Genomic DNA, 20,348 nt, shown 5'->3' with positions numbered 1-20,348 from the left:
CATGGAGAACACAGGAGAACACATCAATCTTGCTACAATCGCCATGGAGAACACATCAATCCAGGCCTCACAGGAGAACTAATCATCCTGCTACACAGGAGAGCGAATCATCCTGTTCCACAAGAGAGCGAATCATCTTGTCCCACAAGAGAGCGAATCATCTTGTTCCAGTGTGCACCACCAGGGGAGGGTGAGTCACCCTGTGGTCGTATGTTGCTCCAGTAATAACTGCAAGCCCTCAGAGCTCCCAGAGCTCAAGTATGCAACATGCAGGACCCTTGTACAAGGGTTTCTTACCGACTCCAAGTCGTTTGGGAAAATCACAGATTAGATCTTTCCTCGGGGATTTGACAAGGTGTATCAACCTGTACATCATCTTAATGCGATGGAGCCTCCCTGCTCATCAACTTACCATATCCAAGATGATGTCTATCTGCTGGAGCAATCGATGAATACGGGATTCCTCAATAATCGAATCCCACCTCTGGTTGTTATAGAGAATCACAGTGGTATCCAATGTAAATCCAAACAGCTCACTGAAGAGCTCTCGCAACCAGACTACCTCACACGAGGTTATGCTAGCAACAATATATCCTGCTTCAGTGGTGCTCAAAGCCACCAACTTCTACTTCCTACTCATCCAGGATATCGAAGCAGATCCCAAGATGAAACAGCACCCGGAAGTGCTCTTACGGTCCACCACACTGCCTGCCCAATCAACATCAATATATCCAAGTAGTCTCACATCTCCGGCAGTGTATCTTAATCCATGAGAGATTGTGTCCTGAAGACATCTCAGAAGATTCCTGGCATCAGTCCAGTGAGGCTCAACCAAATATGAGCTCACAATGCTAACTGCAAAAAATATGTTCGGACGGAGGTTCACCAAGAACATCAATGCGAATGAGTTTATGAAACTCAGAGGCATTTCCCAAATCTGGTCCGACATCACTACCATATAACTTCTAAAAGTTAAGATCCTCGAGGTAGTCACAGGCTTGCAGTCCATCATACCAAATCTTTCCAATATCTTTACCACATATTTCCCTTGAGATAGGAAATATTCCCTTGGCTTCTGCCATACTTCAAGTCCTAGGAAGTAGTGCATCAGTCCTAGGTCTTTCATTTCAAATTCAGAGGCCAGCTCCCTCTTACATTTGTGAATGAGAGGGTCTGCACCTGTACATACAATACCAGTATGAGAGGCTTGTCATCTTCAACCTTAAAGTAAAGGTTAGGATCGGCTTCACTCCTAGTGAATCCCAGCTTCATCAAGTGGCTATCGATCCTCTCATACCATGCTCGGGGTGCTTGCTTCAGCCCATAGAGAGCTTTCTTCAACCTGTATACATGAGATTTTCGATCATAAATCTCAAATCCTTCGGGTTGCTCCACGTAGACCTCTTTTTTGATCGAGCCATGCAAGAACGCAGTCTTGACATCCATCTGATGTAGGTTCCATCCTTGTGAAGCGGCAAGGGCTATGATCGAGCGAATGGTCGTATATCAGGCAACAGGTGCAAATATCTCATCATAGTCTATACCTTCCTTTTGGGAGAAACCTCGAGCAACAAAACGAGCCTTATACGTTTTCGTGCTTCCATCTGCTGCATGCTTTATCTTGTAAAGCCATTTTGAAGTAACAATTGTCTTGTCCAGGGTCTGGGAACTAATTCCCAGACATCATTCTCCATAATAGACTCATATTCTACGGTCATAGCATCCTTCCATACTTGATGCTTGACGGCATCTAAGAATGACGAAGGCTCATATTGTATGATCGTGCTCATGATGGTCAGGTATCCTTGATACTTATTAAGTTTCTTACTTTGACGGAAGGTTCCTCAGGGTGCAGCATGTCCTTTAGCATCATCAAGTATCCCCCTAAGCCATGAAGGCCTCTTCCTAGAAGAGGAAGGCTCATGTGGATGAGAATCTATCAGATCCATGGGTTCTTCTACATCAGGCATTGATTCATCATCCTTTTCTTTCGGTTCCCTGGTGTTGGCTTCTTGAGAGCTCCTCAAAGTCGAAAGATTGTTCACCTTGCTGAGAGCCATATCTTTGTCAAAGGTGACATCATGACTAATCACGACTTCCCTTTGACCGGTGGTGAACATTTCTTCAGGAGTTTAGGAACCCAATGCTTGATGAGGGCATCAATTTTGTACATATACGACGGTGATTGTAGTTTCAGCCCATAGAAACTTTGGAAGTCTTTGATCATGTAGCATGGCCCGGACAACTTCCATCATCGTGTGGTTCTTCCTTCCTGCCACACCATTCTGCTCAAGAGTATGTGGTGTAGTAGTCTCCCTCTTAATGCCAGCCTCAGATATGCCTGAGTGAACCAACTGTAATACATCGGAGGTCTTGCTTTGGCTTGAGGGGAACGGTCCCCTTTTGAGCTTTCCTTCGACACATCCCAGACATACACCTTCTTTCTCTACTTGGAATTCGGGCATCCCTGTCACCATTTGTTTTACACCAAGTAGAGCTTTGTAATGAAGGTGGGCAAACCTCTGATGCCAAAGTTCGAACTGAAGAGTTGTGTCACAAGACATGACACCTAGCGGACTTCCATCGACCTGATATGATGAATCAACACTAAACCCAAGAGTAAAAGCATTTCCATATACATACCTTGCCATTGCTTAAGGTTACCTTGTAGCCTTTGTCTTCCATTGCCGAGATGGACACTAGGTTCTTTTTTTTGAGGTCAGGTGCATTTAATACATCCTGGACTTTCTAGCCTTCTTGAATGGTTGTCCTCTTCCTTGATCCCCAGCTCTCCTCTTACCTTTGCTGTTGAATTTGTCATTCCTTTGATTTGCCATTAGGGGGATTTTGATCATTATCCCGGTGTGAGTCCTTTCTATCAAGGCACTCCCTTGCATAGTGACCTGCTTTATCGCAGATGTAACATCATCCTTTTCTTCCACCCTTAGGTCCAGCCTTTCCTTTTGATTTAGACCCAGAATTATTTCTTTTCTTAGCATGAGAAGAAAAAGCAGCAGGAGGACCTTTAGGCAAGGGCATTTCCTGCTCTTCTACCCTTGTTTGTTCTTGAATGCATCTAGCCATTAATTCCTCGAAACTAGGAATTACATTATTGTTCAGAAGAGTAGTCCTGAACACATACCATTCAGATGGTAATCCTCCAAGAGTCGTGAGTGCCATTTCCCAGTCAATAATAGTTTCCCCAATAGATAGGAGATCGTTCTTGATCTCGGTGACTCTTAAGAAGTATGCTTGCATACTTTCATCTTTACCCTTTTTGATTTCCCTCAGCTTATTTCTAAGAAACAAAACTTGATTTGCATCATTAACTTTAAATAAACTCACCAGTCTATCGTAGATTTCCTCGGAGGTGTCTAGATCAGAGATGTAGGCCACCAAGCGCTTGTCGATAGAGTCCCGAATGATCTTCCTTGTTTTGACTTCTCCATTTTTCCATTTGTTCCAGGCAGCAGCAGATGCATTTGATGAAGGCTCAACAATATTGCCTCTTACATGGTCCAGCACTCCTTGATCTTCAAGGGTTAGATCGATAGACATCTTCCATCCGTGATAGTCAGCTTTCTCACGGAGCTTGTCTTCGGCAGGAAAGAGTGTTGAGGACCCCATAGTTCTTTTAGGATAGCCTTGCCAATCTTCTCTTCAATGATTGCTCTTGCTCTTGCTCGGGCTTTGTCTTCACCTCAGCTCTAATACCATGTTCAGTTATGGTATGTTCTATGCTTATAACAGTTTACTTCTTTTTCTTATTATATTCCACCGATTAGCAATCACATGTACATAAAGTAAAGTGCAGATAGAACATTAAACGATCGATAAAAAACAAGCCAAGACAAGAGACACAAGATGTGGCGGCTAGCCAGGAACAAACCCCACAATGTGTGGGGAAACCCTTTGATCAAATCTTCTTTTATCTTCAATAATTCAACAGATAGAAATAGTACAATAAATCTGATTCATATCAGCAGTAGCAAACCCTATATCAGTAGCATCAGCATTAGCGGCTTCATTATCAAACTAGGGCAGACCATATCTCACAAACCGACCGTCGGATTGACTTCATTCCACCACCAAAAGTTTCGGCTTCCAGAGGAGGTTCAGATGAACCTACAGCGCAGTATAAATGAGGAGATCTTCTAGGCCACGCAATTCAATCTTTACTTCTGCAGTTGCAGCTTCAGTTTCAGCAGTTTCTGGCTCCAAACTAGGGTAGTCGATATCTTGCAAACCGTTCGTCGGATTGACTTCATTCCACCACCAAAAGTTGCGGCTTTCGAAGGAGGTTCAGATGAACCTACAGCGCAGTTCCAAAGAGGAGATCTTCTAGGCCACGCAAGTCAATCTTTACTTCTGCAATTGCAGCTTCAGTTTCAGCAGTTTTCTGGCTCCAAACTAGGGCAGTCGATATCTTGCAAACCGTTCGTCGGAATGACTTCATTCCACCACCAAAAGTTGCGGCTTTCGAAGGAGGTTCAGATGAACCTACAGCGCAGTTCCAAAGAGGAGATCTTCTAGGCCACGCAAGTCAATCTTTACTTCTGCAGTTGCAGCTTCAGTTTCAGCAGTTTCTGGCTTCAAACTAGGGCAGTCGATATCTTGCAAACCGTTCGTCGGATTGACTTCATTCCACCACCAAAAGTTGCGGCTTTCGAAGGAGGTTCAGATGAACCTACAGCGCAGTTCCAAAGAGGAGATCTTCTAGGCCACGCAAGTCAATCTTTACTTCTGCAGTTGCAGCTTCAAATTCAACAGCTTCCGGCTTCACATGTGTGAGAGAGAGAGACCCATTTCAGCGCAGTAGAGAAGAGACTCATATCTGCGCAGTAGAGAGAGAGAGATGTGATGAGATGAATGAGTCCAAATGAGGAAAATTCCTCTTATATTTATACACAACGTTGGTGGGTGAATAGATGCGACTATTGGGCTTCTGAGCCTACATGAGTTGTAGGTCGGCTTGATAATAATTCCATAATCAAAATAATTTCATATCTCCATGAATACTTATCGGAATTGGATGATCTTTATATCAATCCTACACCTCTCGATGAGAGGAATCTAATAAAAATATTATTAGCCATGAATAAGATGACCCACATGAAGTTTTGCCCTGGTTGCCAATTTTAACACGGCATCACTAGCTTCTTCTGTAGGCTTCTTTATATTTCCTTTTACCAAGTCTAGCACCTTGTTCTTCTCGAGGATTAGGTCAATCCTTTTCTTCCAAGATCTGAAGTTAGATGCTACTTCAAGCTTGTTTTCACCCTAGACAAAGTTAGACATCTCCCTTGAATATAATAGACTCTTTCCCTGAGATAGTGCCTATGAATGGATTTGCCTTTTTCTTCAATTCTCTTCTTCCAAGATCTGAAGTTAGATGCTACTTCAAGCTTGCTTTCACCCTGGACAAAGTTAGACATCTCCCTTGAATATAATAGACTCTTTCCCTGAGATAGTGCCTATGAATGGATCTGCCTTTTTCTTCTTCACCAAACCTCTGTTACCATGTTGGAAAATTAGAAAGGCAGTAAACGTTTTCTTGATCTTGATAATTACTTGTGATGTTTCTTATTATTAAGATTCTTTATATCTTCTTTCTTTAGATCATCAAGCAATTACCAAAAGCAGCAGCACAATAAACAATGGACACAAGATGTAGGCACATGCCAGGGCAAAACCCCCTCGAAGGGAAAACCCAGTCAAAGTAATTCTCCCTTTCAATAGTATTCCTTGAGACTCTTCACACTAGATCAAGACTAGACCTTCCCTCCACACCAAGTCAGCCTCCAGAAGTTCGAACTCTTCCCAACAACTTCGATTATGTAGCAACTTGCAGTAGCTAATAGCTTCCGACAGTAGTCCAACTTGGGACTTCAATCTCCTGATCCAGAGCACGAAACAGAGAGAGACCACCATCAAAATTTCAGTTGTCCTTGTCTCCTTAGACTCACTCAAACTCGCATTAACTTCGACTTCCTGGCAATAGACTTTCCCAACTACCCACTTCGCAATTCTGCCCAGCAACAAGATTTTCGCACTTCTACCCAGTAGAGACAATTTGAACTTGATGAGGAGTGATGCTCCAAATGAATTCGATGTCTTTCCTTTTATTGCCTTCTTGTGGGGTCGAATAGGGTCTTGATCTTCCCTTAGGTCGACATGGTGTGGAAGTTCCATAATTCATCTTTGACTCAATACTAAACCTTTTTACATGATTCAAAAGCCCAAGAAGGGTCTCTTTAAATGTACAATAATTCTATAGACTTAGAATAAATCCTAGAAGTCCTCAATGGGGACTTTGACTTAAAACAAGGTGACCCAAGCATGAAACCCATGCTTTAATAAGTCACAATAATAATAATAATAATAATAATTCTTTTCTTTATTCTTTTGACAAGTACATTATTGAAGACCGAACATAGTTACATTTTCCAACACTTATGGCATTGGTAGCATTCTATCTTGGACATGTCAACTTTCTTCCCTAGGCATTTTGATTTCTTTCCCTTATGTTGATCAATGTAGGCATTTGATACTCCTTCAGGATTTGCAACTAATGAGATCCTTAATTCTTCCTGACTGCAGGCAATCCATAGTTCTTCAAAAGTGGGAGATTCCTTCCAACTGTAAAGACCTGCAGCAAATGCACCCCAAGAGGATGGCAATCCTAATAGAGCAGTGATCATGAGTTCTTTGTTTGGAACAATTTCATCAATGGCCAAAAGATCATCCCTGATTCTAGCTATCTTCACAAAGAAGGATGCCACAGTGTCTTCTTTAGTCATCTTTGTGGTCCTTAGCTCATTCTTCAAACTTGCTACTTGACCAATGTTCTTAATAGTAAATAACTTTGACAAGGCTTCATACATTTCCTGAGCATGATCGATGTTAGCTATGAATGGGACAAGGTTTTCCTTTATTCCTTCTACCATTAGAGTCATGGCCACCAATTCTAATTCCCTGTATTTCACTTTGTCAGCATCACTGGAATCCTCTGTAGGATTCTTTACTTTTCCTTTGACCAAGTCTAGTACCTTGTTCTTTTCAAGGATTAGGTCAATCCTCTTCTTCCAGGACATGTAGTTAGAGGCCCCTTCACGTTTTCTCTCTCACTTGATTGCGTTAGACATCTTCCTTTAGTAGACTCCTTCCCTAAGATAGTCTTTTTGAATGGTTCCCTGATCAAGTGCTTGAGATTGCCTTTTATTTCCTTCTTCACCAAAGCTCTGATACCATGGTACCCCTTCTCTTCCCATTTCTCTCCCTTCACTTCTTCAAAAATGCACATGAAGAATAGGAATGTAGCTTCTACCGTTTTCTCCTTCTTTAGCTTCATTAATATAGGAAACCCTAACACTTTTCATTAAAGGCTGAGATTAGATCTCAGCCTGTTGAAGAAAGTGTAACTAGGTTCGGTCTTCATAATGACATAATCTTTGTAAATGATGAAATAAAAGAAATAAAATTACTTTTGTATGTCTTGCTACATGGGTCAAAAGGTTTATTTGTTAATGGCTCCCATTGAGAGCCTTAGGATTTATTATTAAGTCAAAGAGTCAATGTCACGTATGTCTTGAGCCTATCTCTAATGTATTCAAGTCTATAGAAATGTGTAGAAGCCCTCCAAAGACAAGCACAATCCCTCTTGAAGAAGTCGACCTCCAAACGATATAAAAAGAAGTCATGTCGGCTCATATAAGGACACACAACAATTCACTCTCTCATGTCGGCTTATATGCATGACTAACCACTATAAATAGGCGTGTAAGATTTGCATTACAGATAGAAGAAGAACTAGAATACTCTGAAATTTCGGATAAGTACAGGGTAGAGTATTTTGGATGGATACAAATCAGCATCTCTGTGTTTTTCGGATGGGTACCCCAAAAGTAAAGTCTCATGATGATCACTGCCTCGGCATACTAGACAGTCTTGGCATATCTATCATGATGAAGATCTCGGTGCAGGGAGAAATTACAATCACAATCTTGGCATAGTTTTGATGATGAGGATCTCGATGATCCTGTTAGCTCTGCTATGTTCTTTGACATTTGATGGATAAAACAGGTTGGGCAGTGCTGATTTTGGTTGCAAAGGAGCTCGCAGCAGTCTATTGGATCCTTCCTCCTTCATTTTCATTATGCCCTTATAACTCCCGCCACCTCCATTTCCTCCTTCCTCTTAATCTTCCTCATTCTCCTTTAAACCCCGCTTAAGCCCTTTTTCCGGCTCCCGAGCGTTTTTTGTTTTAACACCATAAAACCCGCGTAAACCCATGTTTATTGAGCTCGAGCATTTAAAACATGAACCCGCGCCATTTTAACCCTCTGTCGCTTTTGAAATCTCAGCCGTTGATCACCCCAATCTAATGGTCTCCGCATTCTCCGCCCGCGTGTTAAACCTCGTGCACTTTCCTTGTCATCTGACCGTCCATCGCCAGATCAACAATGGACGCTTCCCCCGATCGCGCGACTTGCGCGCCCGTTAACCCGCGGGGGCGGCGGTTTTCGGGGGCCACGTGTTATATTTCTATTGGATCACTACCCATTATACAGATACTGCCTCCTCCAACAGGCGGTGCAGGGAAACCACTTACCGCCTATCCTGTTCGTCCTCCCGCTCGTTAACCTGCGCTCATCTCTGCCGCCCAATAGCCATCGGATCTGTCACGTCCAGATCCGACAGCCCTTGTTGCTCCATCTATGTGTCCTCCCGATACTCCCTGTCAGTTGATCGCAGTCGTTCATCTCTGCGATCCGACAGCTCATATTCACTGTGCCCGTTTCTTCCAGAAAAGGCCGATTTTGTCCATTAAAATCAGCAATTTGCAGCAGAGGCCCATTTCAGACTGTAAATGTGGTTGCTGGTCAGTTATAACCCCCCCACGCATAGGTTAGCAGATACTTTTGCATTCAACCTCCATATATACCCAGAAAGAGAATGTAATGAGGTTGATGAATGTTATCTTGATGTAAATTTCAACTTCTGGAGACTACAACTATTGTGACACCTGCAGCTTCTGGTCTTCATTTTCAGCTAATGCAAGCTTCTTTTGTTGTTAATTGCTCACTTTCCACTTCTTCTTTGTTCCAGGTTGTGCCTGTTATGCATTTATTCATATGCTGTTGATGTTTGGCATTAGAGGGGCTATCATCCCACCTCTGTGTTAGAATTTAGCATGTATTATTGATATGTATGCAGGTTTCTGTTGTTTTAGTGCCAGAGAGCTATCATCCTGTCTGTGCATTAAGAAATAGATTTACAGACCTTTTAACTAGTTGCAGTCGGCCATCACAGGGTCCTGTGCATCTGCTAGTGTGCTCAGTCTTCTCCATCATCACATTTTCCTTAAACTGTAAGTAATTGGTAGTCTAAAGCCTTGTAGTCTAGGGGTGTTCACCCATGTCTGGGGTTAAGCACAGTAGAAGTAGTTATCTGGCTTGAATATGCAGCATTTCTTTCATTCATCCACCATTTTTCCAACGTTTTTGTTGAGTTTGTAATGTTCTCGACCATCTCTGATATACAACCTAGGAGAGTTTCTTGGGGTGATAACATCAATTGGCGTTGTTGCCGGGGAGAGGAGAATTGAAGCTCAACTTCCCTGGGAGAATGACACAGTTCCAGATTTTGATGATAGACAAGGTCTGGGCACATACTTTTGGTTGTAATCATCCATCTGGCGAGTCCACTCGAGGAAGACCAATTTTTGGCAACTCCACATTGCAGTTCTGGTGCAGTTGGTGAGGCATGTTCGATGAAATACTTAGAAATCATCAGCTGAATTAGTGCCTAATCCTGAGAAGACCGTTAAGCAAAAGAAAGACTTTGCAGAAAGGAGCATCAGGGTCAGATAAGCCTTAAAGAATTTTTATGTATCTCTGCCAGTGTAGAAATACCTTCAGAGATTCATACAGCTCCTTAGTCATTCATTTCCCTTTCGGACCTCAGTGCAAACAAGTATCCATGATGTTCATCATATTCCTTTGTCTTTGTCATTCTTTTCATTGATTCATATCACTCAGCCCACCAATATCCTTTTATACACCTCAGTCATGGCAGGCCAGCAAGCCCTCACAAAGATAGAAAGAATAGTTGTTGCTAGGTATGGACCCCTCGTCTTGCCTGTTCCTTTAAATGCCATGCCTGCAAGAGATTATCAAGAATTCATGCCTAAGTTTACTGGTACAGAAGGAATATCAGCTGAAAAACACCTAGAAGCTTTTTATTGTTATGCTGATAACATGGATATCAATGAAGAGGATGTCTAGATGAGGGTTTTTGTCCAAAGCCTAGATGGGAAGGCTAAAAAATGGTTTAGAGAATTACCCCTAGGTTTATTGCAGACATTGAGGCATTAGATGATCTGTTTTTAAAGCACTGGGGAAATAATAAAGATCTGCACTTTTATCATGATGAATTTGGGAACTTGCAGAGAGAAGATGGTGAGTTGTTGTTTGATTTCAACATCAGATTCAATCACATGTACAGCAGAATGCCAGCTGAAGTAAGACCTACCCCTGCTTCTGCTATGATTACTTATGCCAATGCTTTCGATTCTCAGTTCTACTTGCTGTTGAGAGAAAGAAGATGTGCTTCTTTGACTGATATGAAAATTGCAGCCTTTGAAGTAGAAGCAAACATTATTGCTGCAGAGAGACTCGAAGGTGATGCTAAAAGGAGAAGACAGGAAGGTGAATCCTCATCATCCTCAGAGCTTGAGATCGATGAATTAGCCAGGATGATAGAGTTTTTGGCCTCTGAAGTTTCCAAGCTAAAAGCTGAGCAGTGTTCTTTTTCAACTCCAAATCCAATTAGAGGAACATAGGAGCAGTTGCAGATTTTGCAAAGAAATAATGTTACAAATGAAGATAAAGGGGTCAAGGCCCATTTACAGAATATAGTCATGAAAGAAGTGCAGCATGAGGAGGAGGTCCATGGTTTGGAAGGTGCTCCTTTCCTAACCAGGGCTGCTTATGAAAAAGCATTATCCAGAGGCACTGCTCAACAATTTGTTGTAGCTGCAGAACAACAAGTTGATCAGCAGAAGCAGCCAGTAGCAGGTCCTACTTTCCTCCAAGAACCCGAGCTTGAAGCCAAATCAGCTTTTAATGACTATGCAGATCTGCAAATTCTCCTACCTGCTTTTGTCCCCTATCCAGTGACCAAGAAGGGAGTAGAAAGCTCCCCATCATCTTTTGTTTCTCTGTCTGCTCAGATTACAATCCCTCCAAGTTGCCCCTTGAACACTGAGGCAGAACAAAATTCCATGCTCAAGGCTGAAACTGATCATCTCAGTCTTGATATTCTGAAATTTGCTCAGATGGCCTCCACACAGAATGAAGGGGCAGCTTATCAGATAACAGAGGTAGAGGATGCTCAGTCTTGGAACTCCTACTTGGATGAGGATTGTTTCAAGAAAAATGAAGGAGCAGATAATGTCCCTGTGTCCCCTGCACAAGAATACAGTGGTTCATCATTCATGTTAGTTGTGCAGACCACAGAAGACACAAACAAGTACACAGCAACAATGGTTATTCAGCAGGTGTACAGAAGCTCACATAAAGAACATCCAAGGAGGAGAGCACACAGAAGGGAGATGAAATTTGATCCATATCTGCCTATTAAGCTCAAATGTCCCAATCTATTTGAGGTAGAGGATCAAATAAATCCTGTCTTGCTGATCTATGATGAACTGGATGACAGGCAACAATTTTGATGGCCCAGCAGATGAGCAGTTTTTGAAATTTTAAGTTTTCCAGCCTTAATGTTATAACTGTGTTCTTTAGCATAGACTTGGTTTGACTCCATGCCCAATGGATACTAGGCATAGTTTTTAAAGCTAGTTTTGCATGAAGGCATTGGTCTGCAGGTTCTTGAGACCTCACAGGGAGGATCTCATCCCCAGAAGAAGCCAGTGTTAGCTCTGCTATGTTCTTTGACATTTGATGGATAAAACAGGTTAGGCAGTGCTGATTTTGGTTGCAAAGGAGCTCGCAGCAGTCTATTGGATCCTTCCTCCTTCATTTTCATTATGCCCTTATAACTCCCGCCACCTCCATTTCCTCCTTCCTCTTAATCTTCCTCATTCTCCTTTAAACCCCGCTTAAGCCCTTTTTCCGGCTCTCGGGCGTTTTTTGTTTTAACACTATAAAACCTGCATAAACCCATGTTTATTTAGCTCGGGCGTTTAAAACATGAACCCGCGCCATTTTAACCCTCTGTCGCTTTTGAAATCTCAGTCGTTGATCACCCCGATCTAACAGTCTCCGCGTTCTCCGCCCGCACGTTAAACCTCATGCACTTTCCTTGTCATTTGACCGTCCATCGCCAGATCAACGGTGGACGCTTCCCCCAATCGCGCAACTTGCGCGCCCGTTAACCCGCGGGGGCGGCGGTTTTTTGGGGCCACGTGTTATATTTCTATTGGATCGCTGCCCGTTATACGGATACCGCCTCCTCCGACAGGCGGTGCGGGGAAACTGCTTACCGCCTGTCTTGTACGTCCTCCCGCTCGTTAACCTGCACTCATCTCCGTCGCCCGATAGCCATCGGATCTGCCGCATCCAGATCCGATGGCCCTCGTTGCTCCATCTACGTGTCCTCCCTCTACTCCCTGTCAGTTGATCGTAGTCGTTGATCTCTGCGATCCGACGACTCATATTCACTCCGCCCGTTTCTTCCCGATTCCTCCCGCCAGCGATCCCCGCCGTTCATCTGCTGGATCCAACGGTTGTTATCTGTCTTTGTCTTGCTCCTCGTCCGCCATGAAGTCTCCATGCTCCCGACTTGTATCATGTTCCCGAAGGAAGAAGGAGGCCAGAATCCGGCTATGCGCAGTTAAGCCTCAACTACTGCATTCAACACAGAATGGCCGAAGGACGAAAAGGACTGCCTCGAGCAGTTAAAGCATTTATCAGGCATGGAATTTCATCCATAATTTACTCCAGTTGCTCAGACGAGGACAGCAAAACATCAGAACAGGCCAATTTTGTCCATTAAAATCAGCAGTTTGCAGCAGAGGCCCATTTCAGATTGTAAATGTGGTTGGTGGTCAGTTATGACCCCTCCACGCATAGGTTAGCAGAGATTTTTGCATTCAACCTCCATATATACCCAGAAAGAGAATGTAATGAGGTCGATGAATGTTATCTTAATCTAAACTTCAACTTCTGGAGACTGCAACTATTGTGACACCTACAGCTTTTGGTCTTCATTTTCAGCTAATGCAAGCTTTTTTTGCTGTTAATTGCTCACTTTCCACTTCTTCTTCTTTGTTCCAGGCTGTGCCTGTTATGCATTTATTCATATGTTGTTGATGTTTGGCATTAGAGGGGCTGTCATCCCACCTCTGTGTTAGAATTTAGCATGTATTATTGAATATGTATGCAGGTTTCTATTGTTTCAGTGCCAGAGAGTTGTCATCCTGTCTGTGCATTAAGAAATAGATTTACAGACCTTTTAACTGATTAGAGGCGTTGTCATCCCACCTCTGTGTTAGAATTTAGCATGTATTATTGAATATGTATGCAGGTTTCTATTGTTTTAGTGCCAGAGAGTTGTCATCCTGTCTATGCATTAAGAAATAGATTTACAGACCTTTTAACTGGTTGCAGTCGGCCATCGCAGGGTCCTGTGCATCTGCTAGTGTGGTCAGTCTTCTCCATGATCACATTTTCCTTAAACTGTGAGTAATTGGTGATCTAAAGCCTTGTAGTCTGGGGGTGTTCACCCATGTCTGGGGTTAAGCACAGTAGAAGTGGTTATCTGGCTTGAATATGCAGCATTTCTTTCATTCATCCACCATTTTTCCAACGTTTTTGTTGAGTTTGTAATGTTCCGAGCATCTCTGATATACAACCTAGGAGAGTTTCTTGGGTTGATAACAGATCCCACAGTAACACACTTTGTCTCGACATTCATTCTAAACGCAGTGATCATCTCAGCATAATGCTAATCATGATCTTAAGGAGGACATAGTTACAAGGTCATGATCTAGATGTAGAACTAGGTGCATTTCTCATACATATAGAGATCTCGTTGTTATGGTGAAAGTCTCAGTGAAGGAGTAGCAATGATCTCTGTGAAGGAGCAACAATGGTGTAACTGTAATGACCTCAGTGATGCAATAATGATGACCTTGGTGTAGCAACAGTGATGATGATGATCTCAGCAGTGACAAAGAAGAGGATTGGTGTCTTGGTCTTCGAGTGGCCTAATAGGTCAAGGGTCATGGACTTGGTATTCGTCAATTGAAATCTCTATAGGAAGAATTTTGTGCAGGTTTTCCTCCCAAAGAGTGAGAGGTTTTGGCCCTAGCAGAAAGCCAACATCTTGTGCTCTTGTCTCTTTTGTTTTGGTAACTATTTGATGAACTCAAAAGACACACTCTAATAATAGCAAGAGAATATTGTGCTAATAAGGAAAAAGTTTAAAATACCTCACAAATAGTTATCATGGCGAGAAGTATTGATTTTGGGTAGCATCAGATGTGCTCTATCCTTGAAAATTGGTGCAGAGGCTAAGGCACATGAGATCTCCAAAACCCAGAAATCGTTTGGAGAAATTCCACCCAGATGAGGAGTTATTAAAATAATTGATATTTTTAATGGGTTCCTAAGTCTAAACTTAGGAAAATAAGAATATTAATGGGTATTAATACAAATATGGGTGAGAAGGTTCTAAGTGACGAGGATCAAGTTGTTTTAATCTTAACCGTTGATTAGAGATTTAACTTCGGTCGTTGATTCGTCAACAAGAAAAATATAAGAGGAGGCTTGAGGGTCAGTGGGAGACACACTAAGAGAGATCAAGAATTCGATTTTCTGGAGCAGGGTTTGCTGAGGAAATCATGTTACTGATCAGAGTTGCAGTGAGACGCAGTTCAGCAAGGGATTTCATCCGAGGCTGAAGAATACATAGCAAAGAGGCAGCGCAAGCCCTAGAAGGACTGACGCAGAGGTCGTAGAGCTGACGCAAGCAGCGCAGAAGCCGTAGAGGCTGACGGTAGGCCTCAGAGGCAGCGCTAGGGAGATTCTGTAGGGTGGACTGAGAGCAGATCAGTAGATTCTGAGTCAGGAGAAGGTGACACGGCGCCTAGAAGAGTGATGCAGTTCCTGAGCAGTGCTTGGAGCAGCTTTCGCTGTCTAGCATAGGGAACAGTTGGAGTCACTGTGGGGTTTGATCATCCAGTTGTTGATTTGTTGGAATATCTATCTCCGGATAGAGGTACTACTGCCAAGGATATTCTCTGTTGGGTGAGCCATTTCTGCCACCCTAGTTGTATTTACGAAATCTGCTTAATAATACAAACCCTCCATATGCTGCACCGGTTTTCCCGAATTGGGTTTTTTTGGGACGATTGTCCAAAATTAACGATGTCCCTTGTGTTATTGTCTCAGTTTATTTCAGTGCATGATCTGTATATTTGTGAAGGCTGCAATAGTGTTTACTTCGATGTTTATGCAATTAAATAACTTGTTAATGTAAAGAACAAATAGGAGATTGTAAACCAGTAATTGCAGAAAGGGTTTTTGATGTGTTAGATTCAGGAATTTTCACATGGTATCATAGCAATTACCGACTGAAGACACCAGCCGAAAAAAATTGAGAATTCGCAGCAGAAAAGCAGCTGTCCCGAGAGACAACGTTGTTCCAGAGCTGAAGAGGTAAGAGGAGTGACGTAGTGCAGAGAGTGTGACGCAGAGGCTCATGCAGTGCCTACATCAGCATTCTAAGCCGGGAGAGGAAGATGCAGTAGCTGGGAGGAGCCCACACAGTAGTCACGTCAGCCATCAGGGCCAGCGCAGAGGCAGACGAGGGCAGATCAGGCACACGCAGAGACACGTCATCTTTCTGAGCCAGGAAAGATTGATGCAGTTGGCCGAGAGGAGCAGATTCAGCCTACGCAGTGATTGGGCAGAGCCTGAAGGACTCAAATTCTTCGAGTTGGCGGGGCTAAGGGAGTTGTGCAGATTTTGATTTGAGGAGCTGGTGGGACATTGTTTCTATTAGTGTAGAACAGTGTCTAAGGAGACTGAACCAAGGTAGAGAGAAGCATTACCTCAACAGATTTCTAGCCAAAAAATCTAGATCCGAGTTGCAGGAGCAAAGGAGGATTGGAGAGGAGTGATTCGACAGTTGGTTGGAGGATTTCCGAGAGGGAAATCAGGACTCAGAGGGAGTCTAGAGAAGAGGAGCAAAGATGGCAGTGAATGGATTGAGGGATCAGGACAAATTGGACAGGACTTCCAATTTTGTCATTTGAAAGGCCAGGATCTTGGCAATCCTGGATAAACATTGCATCAAGGACTATGCCTTAAGAACAGTAGTTGTCCCAATTGACCCTCATGCAAATGAAAAGTATGAGGAGGCCCAGGCGAAGGTGAAATGCATGATCCTAGATGGGGTCAAGGATGATGTAATACCACATATTGCTGAAAAAACACAGCAACGGAGATGTGACAGACCCTGACCACCTTATACGAGGGCTCTTCCGTGCAGCGGAAGATGTTATTGGAGAATCAGTTGAGGACATATCAGATGCAGAAAGGAGAGGAGATAGATCCCTTCCTTCTCAGGTTACGGGATTTGAGACCAGCTTACTTCCATGGGATCTACACCCAATCTAGAGTTCATGGTCTGGACTGCTCTGAATGCAGTGTCCGAGGAGTGGGAGACATTTGTCCAAATCATTTTGGGCAAAGCAACTCCCCAGTTGGGAGGAGATGTGGGCAACTCTTCGACAGGAAGAGCTCAGGAGATTGACCAAGACGGGGAGTAACGGTAAAGGAGTTCGAATCAAGGAGGAGGAGGAGGAGGAAGATGCAGTTCTCGCATCAGCGGGACAACAAGGGGTACAGAAGAGGAAGAAGAAAGACATCTCTAAAGCCAAGTGCTTCAACTGTGGCGAGCTGGGACATTATGCCTCTCAGTGCCCCAGGAAGAAAGGCAAGGGAGAAGCTTCCGACTCAAAGGCTACACCAACAAAGGCGGAGAAGGATGTCGAGACTGATGATGATTGTGCCATGAGTGCTCATGTTCCTCTAGCGAAGAGGTGGGGAGACAAAGAGTTGTAGTCGAGAGGACTACAAAAGGTGGGGTAGGATCCTTGAGGTGCCCAAACTCTTGGATCACATACGGCTACAGGAGCCCTCAAAGGCAGTAGAATGATGACAGGTGTCGGGTGGAGCAAGGTGTGATGGAGTGGCAAGGCAGTGCTAGAGTGCAGAAGTCTGTAGCAACACAGTGGAGGTTGCAGCAATGCGAGAGGCACAGAAGAGGTTGCAGCAGTGCAATGGCAGCAGAGGGAGCACAGGATAGCAGCAGAGGTAGCTTCAGCATCACGAGGCTTCCAGACTGACCAGGATGTTAGTGTTTGGGTGAAGTCAGTTACTTACTTCTTGGTAACTGAGTTGCAGTGCAACAGTTAGTAGTGGTAGTGCTATGGGCAGCATGATGCAGCATGTTGAGAGGGAGTTGCAGTACAGATGTAGCAGTGGCAGTGGCAGTGCCATGGGCAGCAATACAGGAAGCAACAGTCCAATGGATGTAGGGCAGTAGGCCAAGCCTCAACACAGAGGACCGATGCGAAAGATCACTGTGATGCTTCTATGGTGAAGCATTGCTAGAGCACATTCCTCGATAAGAGGGAGTGTTGATTTTGGGTAGCATCGGATGTGCTCTATCCTTGAAAATTGGAGGAGAGGCTAAGGCACGTGAGATCTCCAGAACCCAGAAATCGTTTGGAGAAATTCCACCCAGATGAGGAGTTATTAAAATAATTAATATTTTTAATGGGTTCCTAAGTCTAAACTTAGGAAAATAAAAATATTAATGGGTATTAATAAAAATATGGGTGAGAAGGTTCTAATGACGAGGATCAAGTTGTTTTAATCTTAGCCATTGATTAGAGATTTAATCTCGGTCGTTGATTCGTCAACAAGAAAAGTATAAGAGGAGGCTTGAAGGTCAGTTGGAGACACACTAAGAGAGGTCAAGAATTCGATTTTCTAGGTCAGTGTTTGCTGAGGAAATCGCGTTAGTGATCAAACTTGCAACGAGGGGCAGTTCAGCAAGGGATTTTCATCCGAGGCTGAAGAATACATAACAGAGAGGCAGCGCAATGCCGGGAGAGACAATGCAGGCCCTAGAAGGACTAACGCAAAGGTCGTAGAGCTGACGCAGAGGACGCAGAGGTTGACGTTGACAGCGCAGAAGCTGTAGAGGCTGACGCTGGGACTCAGAGGCAGCGTTGGCGAGATTTTGTGGGGTAGACTGAGAGAAAATCAACAGATTTTGAGCTAGGAGAGGGTGACGCAGCTCTTGGAATAGTGACGCAGTTCCTGAGCAGTGCTTGGAGCAGCTTTCGATGTCCAGCATAGGGAACAATATGAAAATTCTATCGCTAAAACAACTGATTTATTTTACCTACTTATTTCTTGATAAGTTATTTACGAAAATCCTTTAGTAAACATTAAAATAAATTCTAATGCAGATCATAATACAAAAACAAACACATGCGCAAGAATTAACACATCGACACAAATATTTTGGACAATCAGTCCCTGGAAAAACCCAATGTGGGAAAATCGGTGCAGCAAGGGAGGATTTTATTATTCAGCAATTCTTCAGTACAACTGGGTGCCAAACTAGCTTACCCAACAAAGAGAAAATTCCTCAGCACTTCCCCCAATCTCAGCATCAGCCTGGCTGACCTCTGCGTAGCTCCCAGACCCTATGCATCAGCCCCTGCCTCTCTGTGTAAGTACTGGGCCTCTCTGCGTCACCCACGCAGGCCCTCTAGTGACTACGTAGTCTGCAGCCTTTGCATCTGCCTAAGAGGCTCTACGTCTGCCTCTCCAGCCTCTGCGTTATTCCCCAAGTGTTGTTCCCGACTCTTTGTTTCGCACTTGTTGCCTCCTGCTGCTCTCCAAACCACTAGTTCAAATTTCTCAACTAACCCCACTCCAGAAATCGAATTGATTGGTCTCCCTCAGTGTATTCTCCAACTGACCCTCAAGCCTCTTCTTATACTCTTCCTGTTGATCTTTCAACGATCGAGATTAAATCTCTAATCAACGGCTAAGATTAGCTTTGGCTTGATCCATGACTTTTGGAACCTTCTAACCCAGTTTTATATTAATACCCATTAATATTTTATTTTTCCTAAGCTTAGACTTAGGAACTCCATTAAAAATATTAATTATTTTAATATCTCCCAAACCGGTTAGAATCTGCCCAAACCATTTCTGGGTCTTGGAGATCTCATGTGCTTTAGCCTCTCCACCAATTTTCATGGCTAGAGCACATCCGATGCTACCCCAAATCAACACTCCCTCTTAGCGAGGACTGTGCTCTAGTAATACTCCACACTGAGCATTACTCTGATCATACGGCATCAATACATGTGTTGATGTTAAGCCTCCCTACCCAACATCCTCTGCGCTGCTGCATCCTGTACTGTTGCCCATGGCTCTATCACTGCCACTGCTACATCTATACTACAGCTCCCTCTACATCTGTGTTGTTACTGGTCCATCTTCCCAACACTGCATCTGCACTGCAAACTACTCATCATATTGCATCATGCTACTGCACTGCAACATCATACCCATTTCTGCTACTGAAATGGATTCTTTATCATCCCCATCTTCTCCCTAAAATAATCAAACTTGGTTCTTCCAAGGGCCTTGGTAAGGATGTCTGCCACCTGTTCTCTTATAGGAGTGTAGCTCAACTGTACAGCTCCTAGTTGGACATAGTCTCTGATAAAGTGACACCAGATATCAATATGCTTTGACCAATCATGAAACACTGGATTCTCAAAGAGCTTGATGCAACTCTGATTATCACACATGATCTTGGTCGCCTCCATCCTTCTTCGGAATAGGTTCACAAGCAGTTTTCCAAGCCATATGGCCTTGCACGAAGCTGTGCTTGCGGCCATATATTTCGCCTTAGCTGAGCTCAAAGCCACGGATTTATGTTTCCTACTACACCAGGAGGTCATTCCTAATCCCATGTTAAAACAATACCTAGAGGTACTTTTCCGATCCACTGAACTTCCTGCCCAATCTACATCAGTAAACCCACTCAATCTGATATACTTACCCCTGGTGTACAAGAGTCCATAATCGACTATTCCCTGTAAATATCTGAGAACATGTTTGGCTACTGCCCAGTGTTCCCTCTTCGACTCCACCATGAACTGACTAAGGGTGTTGACAGCGTAGCAAATGTCTAGCCTGGTATTGACCAAATACATCAGGGACCCTATGAGCTGCCTGTATAAGGTGGGATCAACATCTTTGTCTTCTGATGCATCAATCTTC

At 43.5% G+C, this 20,348-nt stretch overlaps 2 protein-coding genes across 5 annotated transcripts in view; one reads left to right on the top strand and one right to left on the bottom strand.

Moving 5' to 3' along the window:
- The window catches only part of LOC149235555 (uncharacterized), a 311,771-nt gene that overhangs the window by 57,927 nt on the left and 233,496 nt on the right, over window positions 1–20,348 (bottom strand). The window lies entirely within an intron of this gene.
- The window catches only part of LOC149235556 (uncharacterized), a 66,891-nt gene that overhangs the window by 24,224 nt on the left and 22,319 nt on the right, over window positions 1–20,348 (top strand). Inside the window, exon 5 of the mRNA XM_089460990.1 lies at window positions 11,339–11,560. Coding sequence (XP_089317116.1) covers window positions 11,339–11,560 — 222 coding nt within the window. The remainder of the gene's footprint in view (window positions 1–11,338; window positions 11,561–20,348) is intronic.

The sequence above is a fragment of the Pinus tabuliformis genome, chromosome 8 (assembly GCF_031772625.1).
Source record: "Pinus tabuliformis cultivar Carrire ecotype Pingquan chromosome 8, CPIR1, whole genome shotgun sequence".
Lineage (NCBI taxonomy): Eukaryota > Viridiplantae > Streptophyta > Pinopsida > Pinales > Pinaceae > Pinus > Pinus tabuliformis.
The sequence above is the reverse complement of the archived record's forward strand: the minus strand, read 5'-3'. Positions and strand labels throughout refer to the sequence as shown.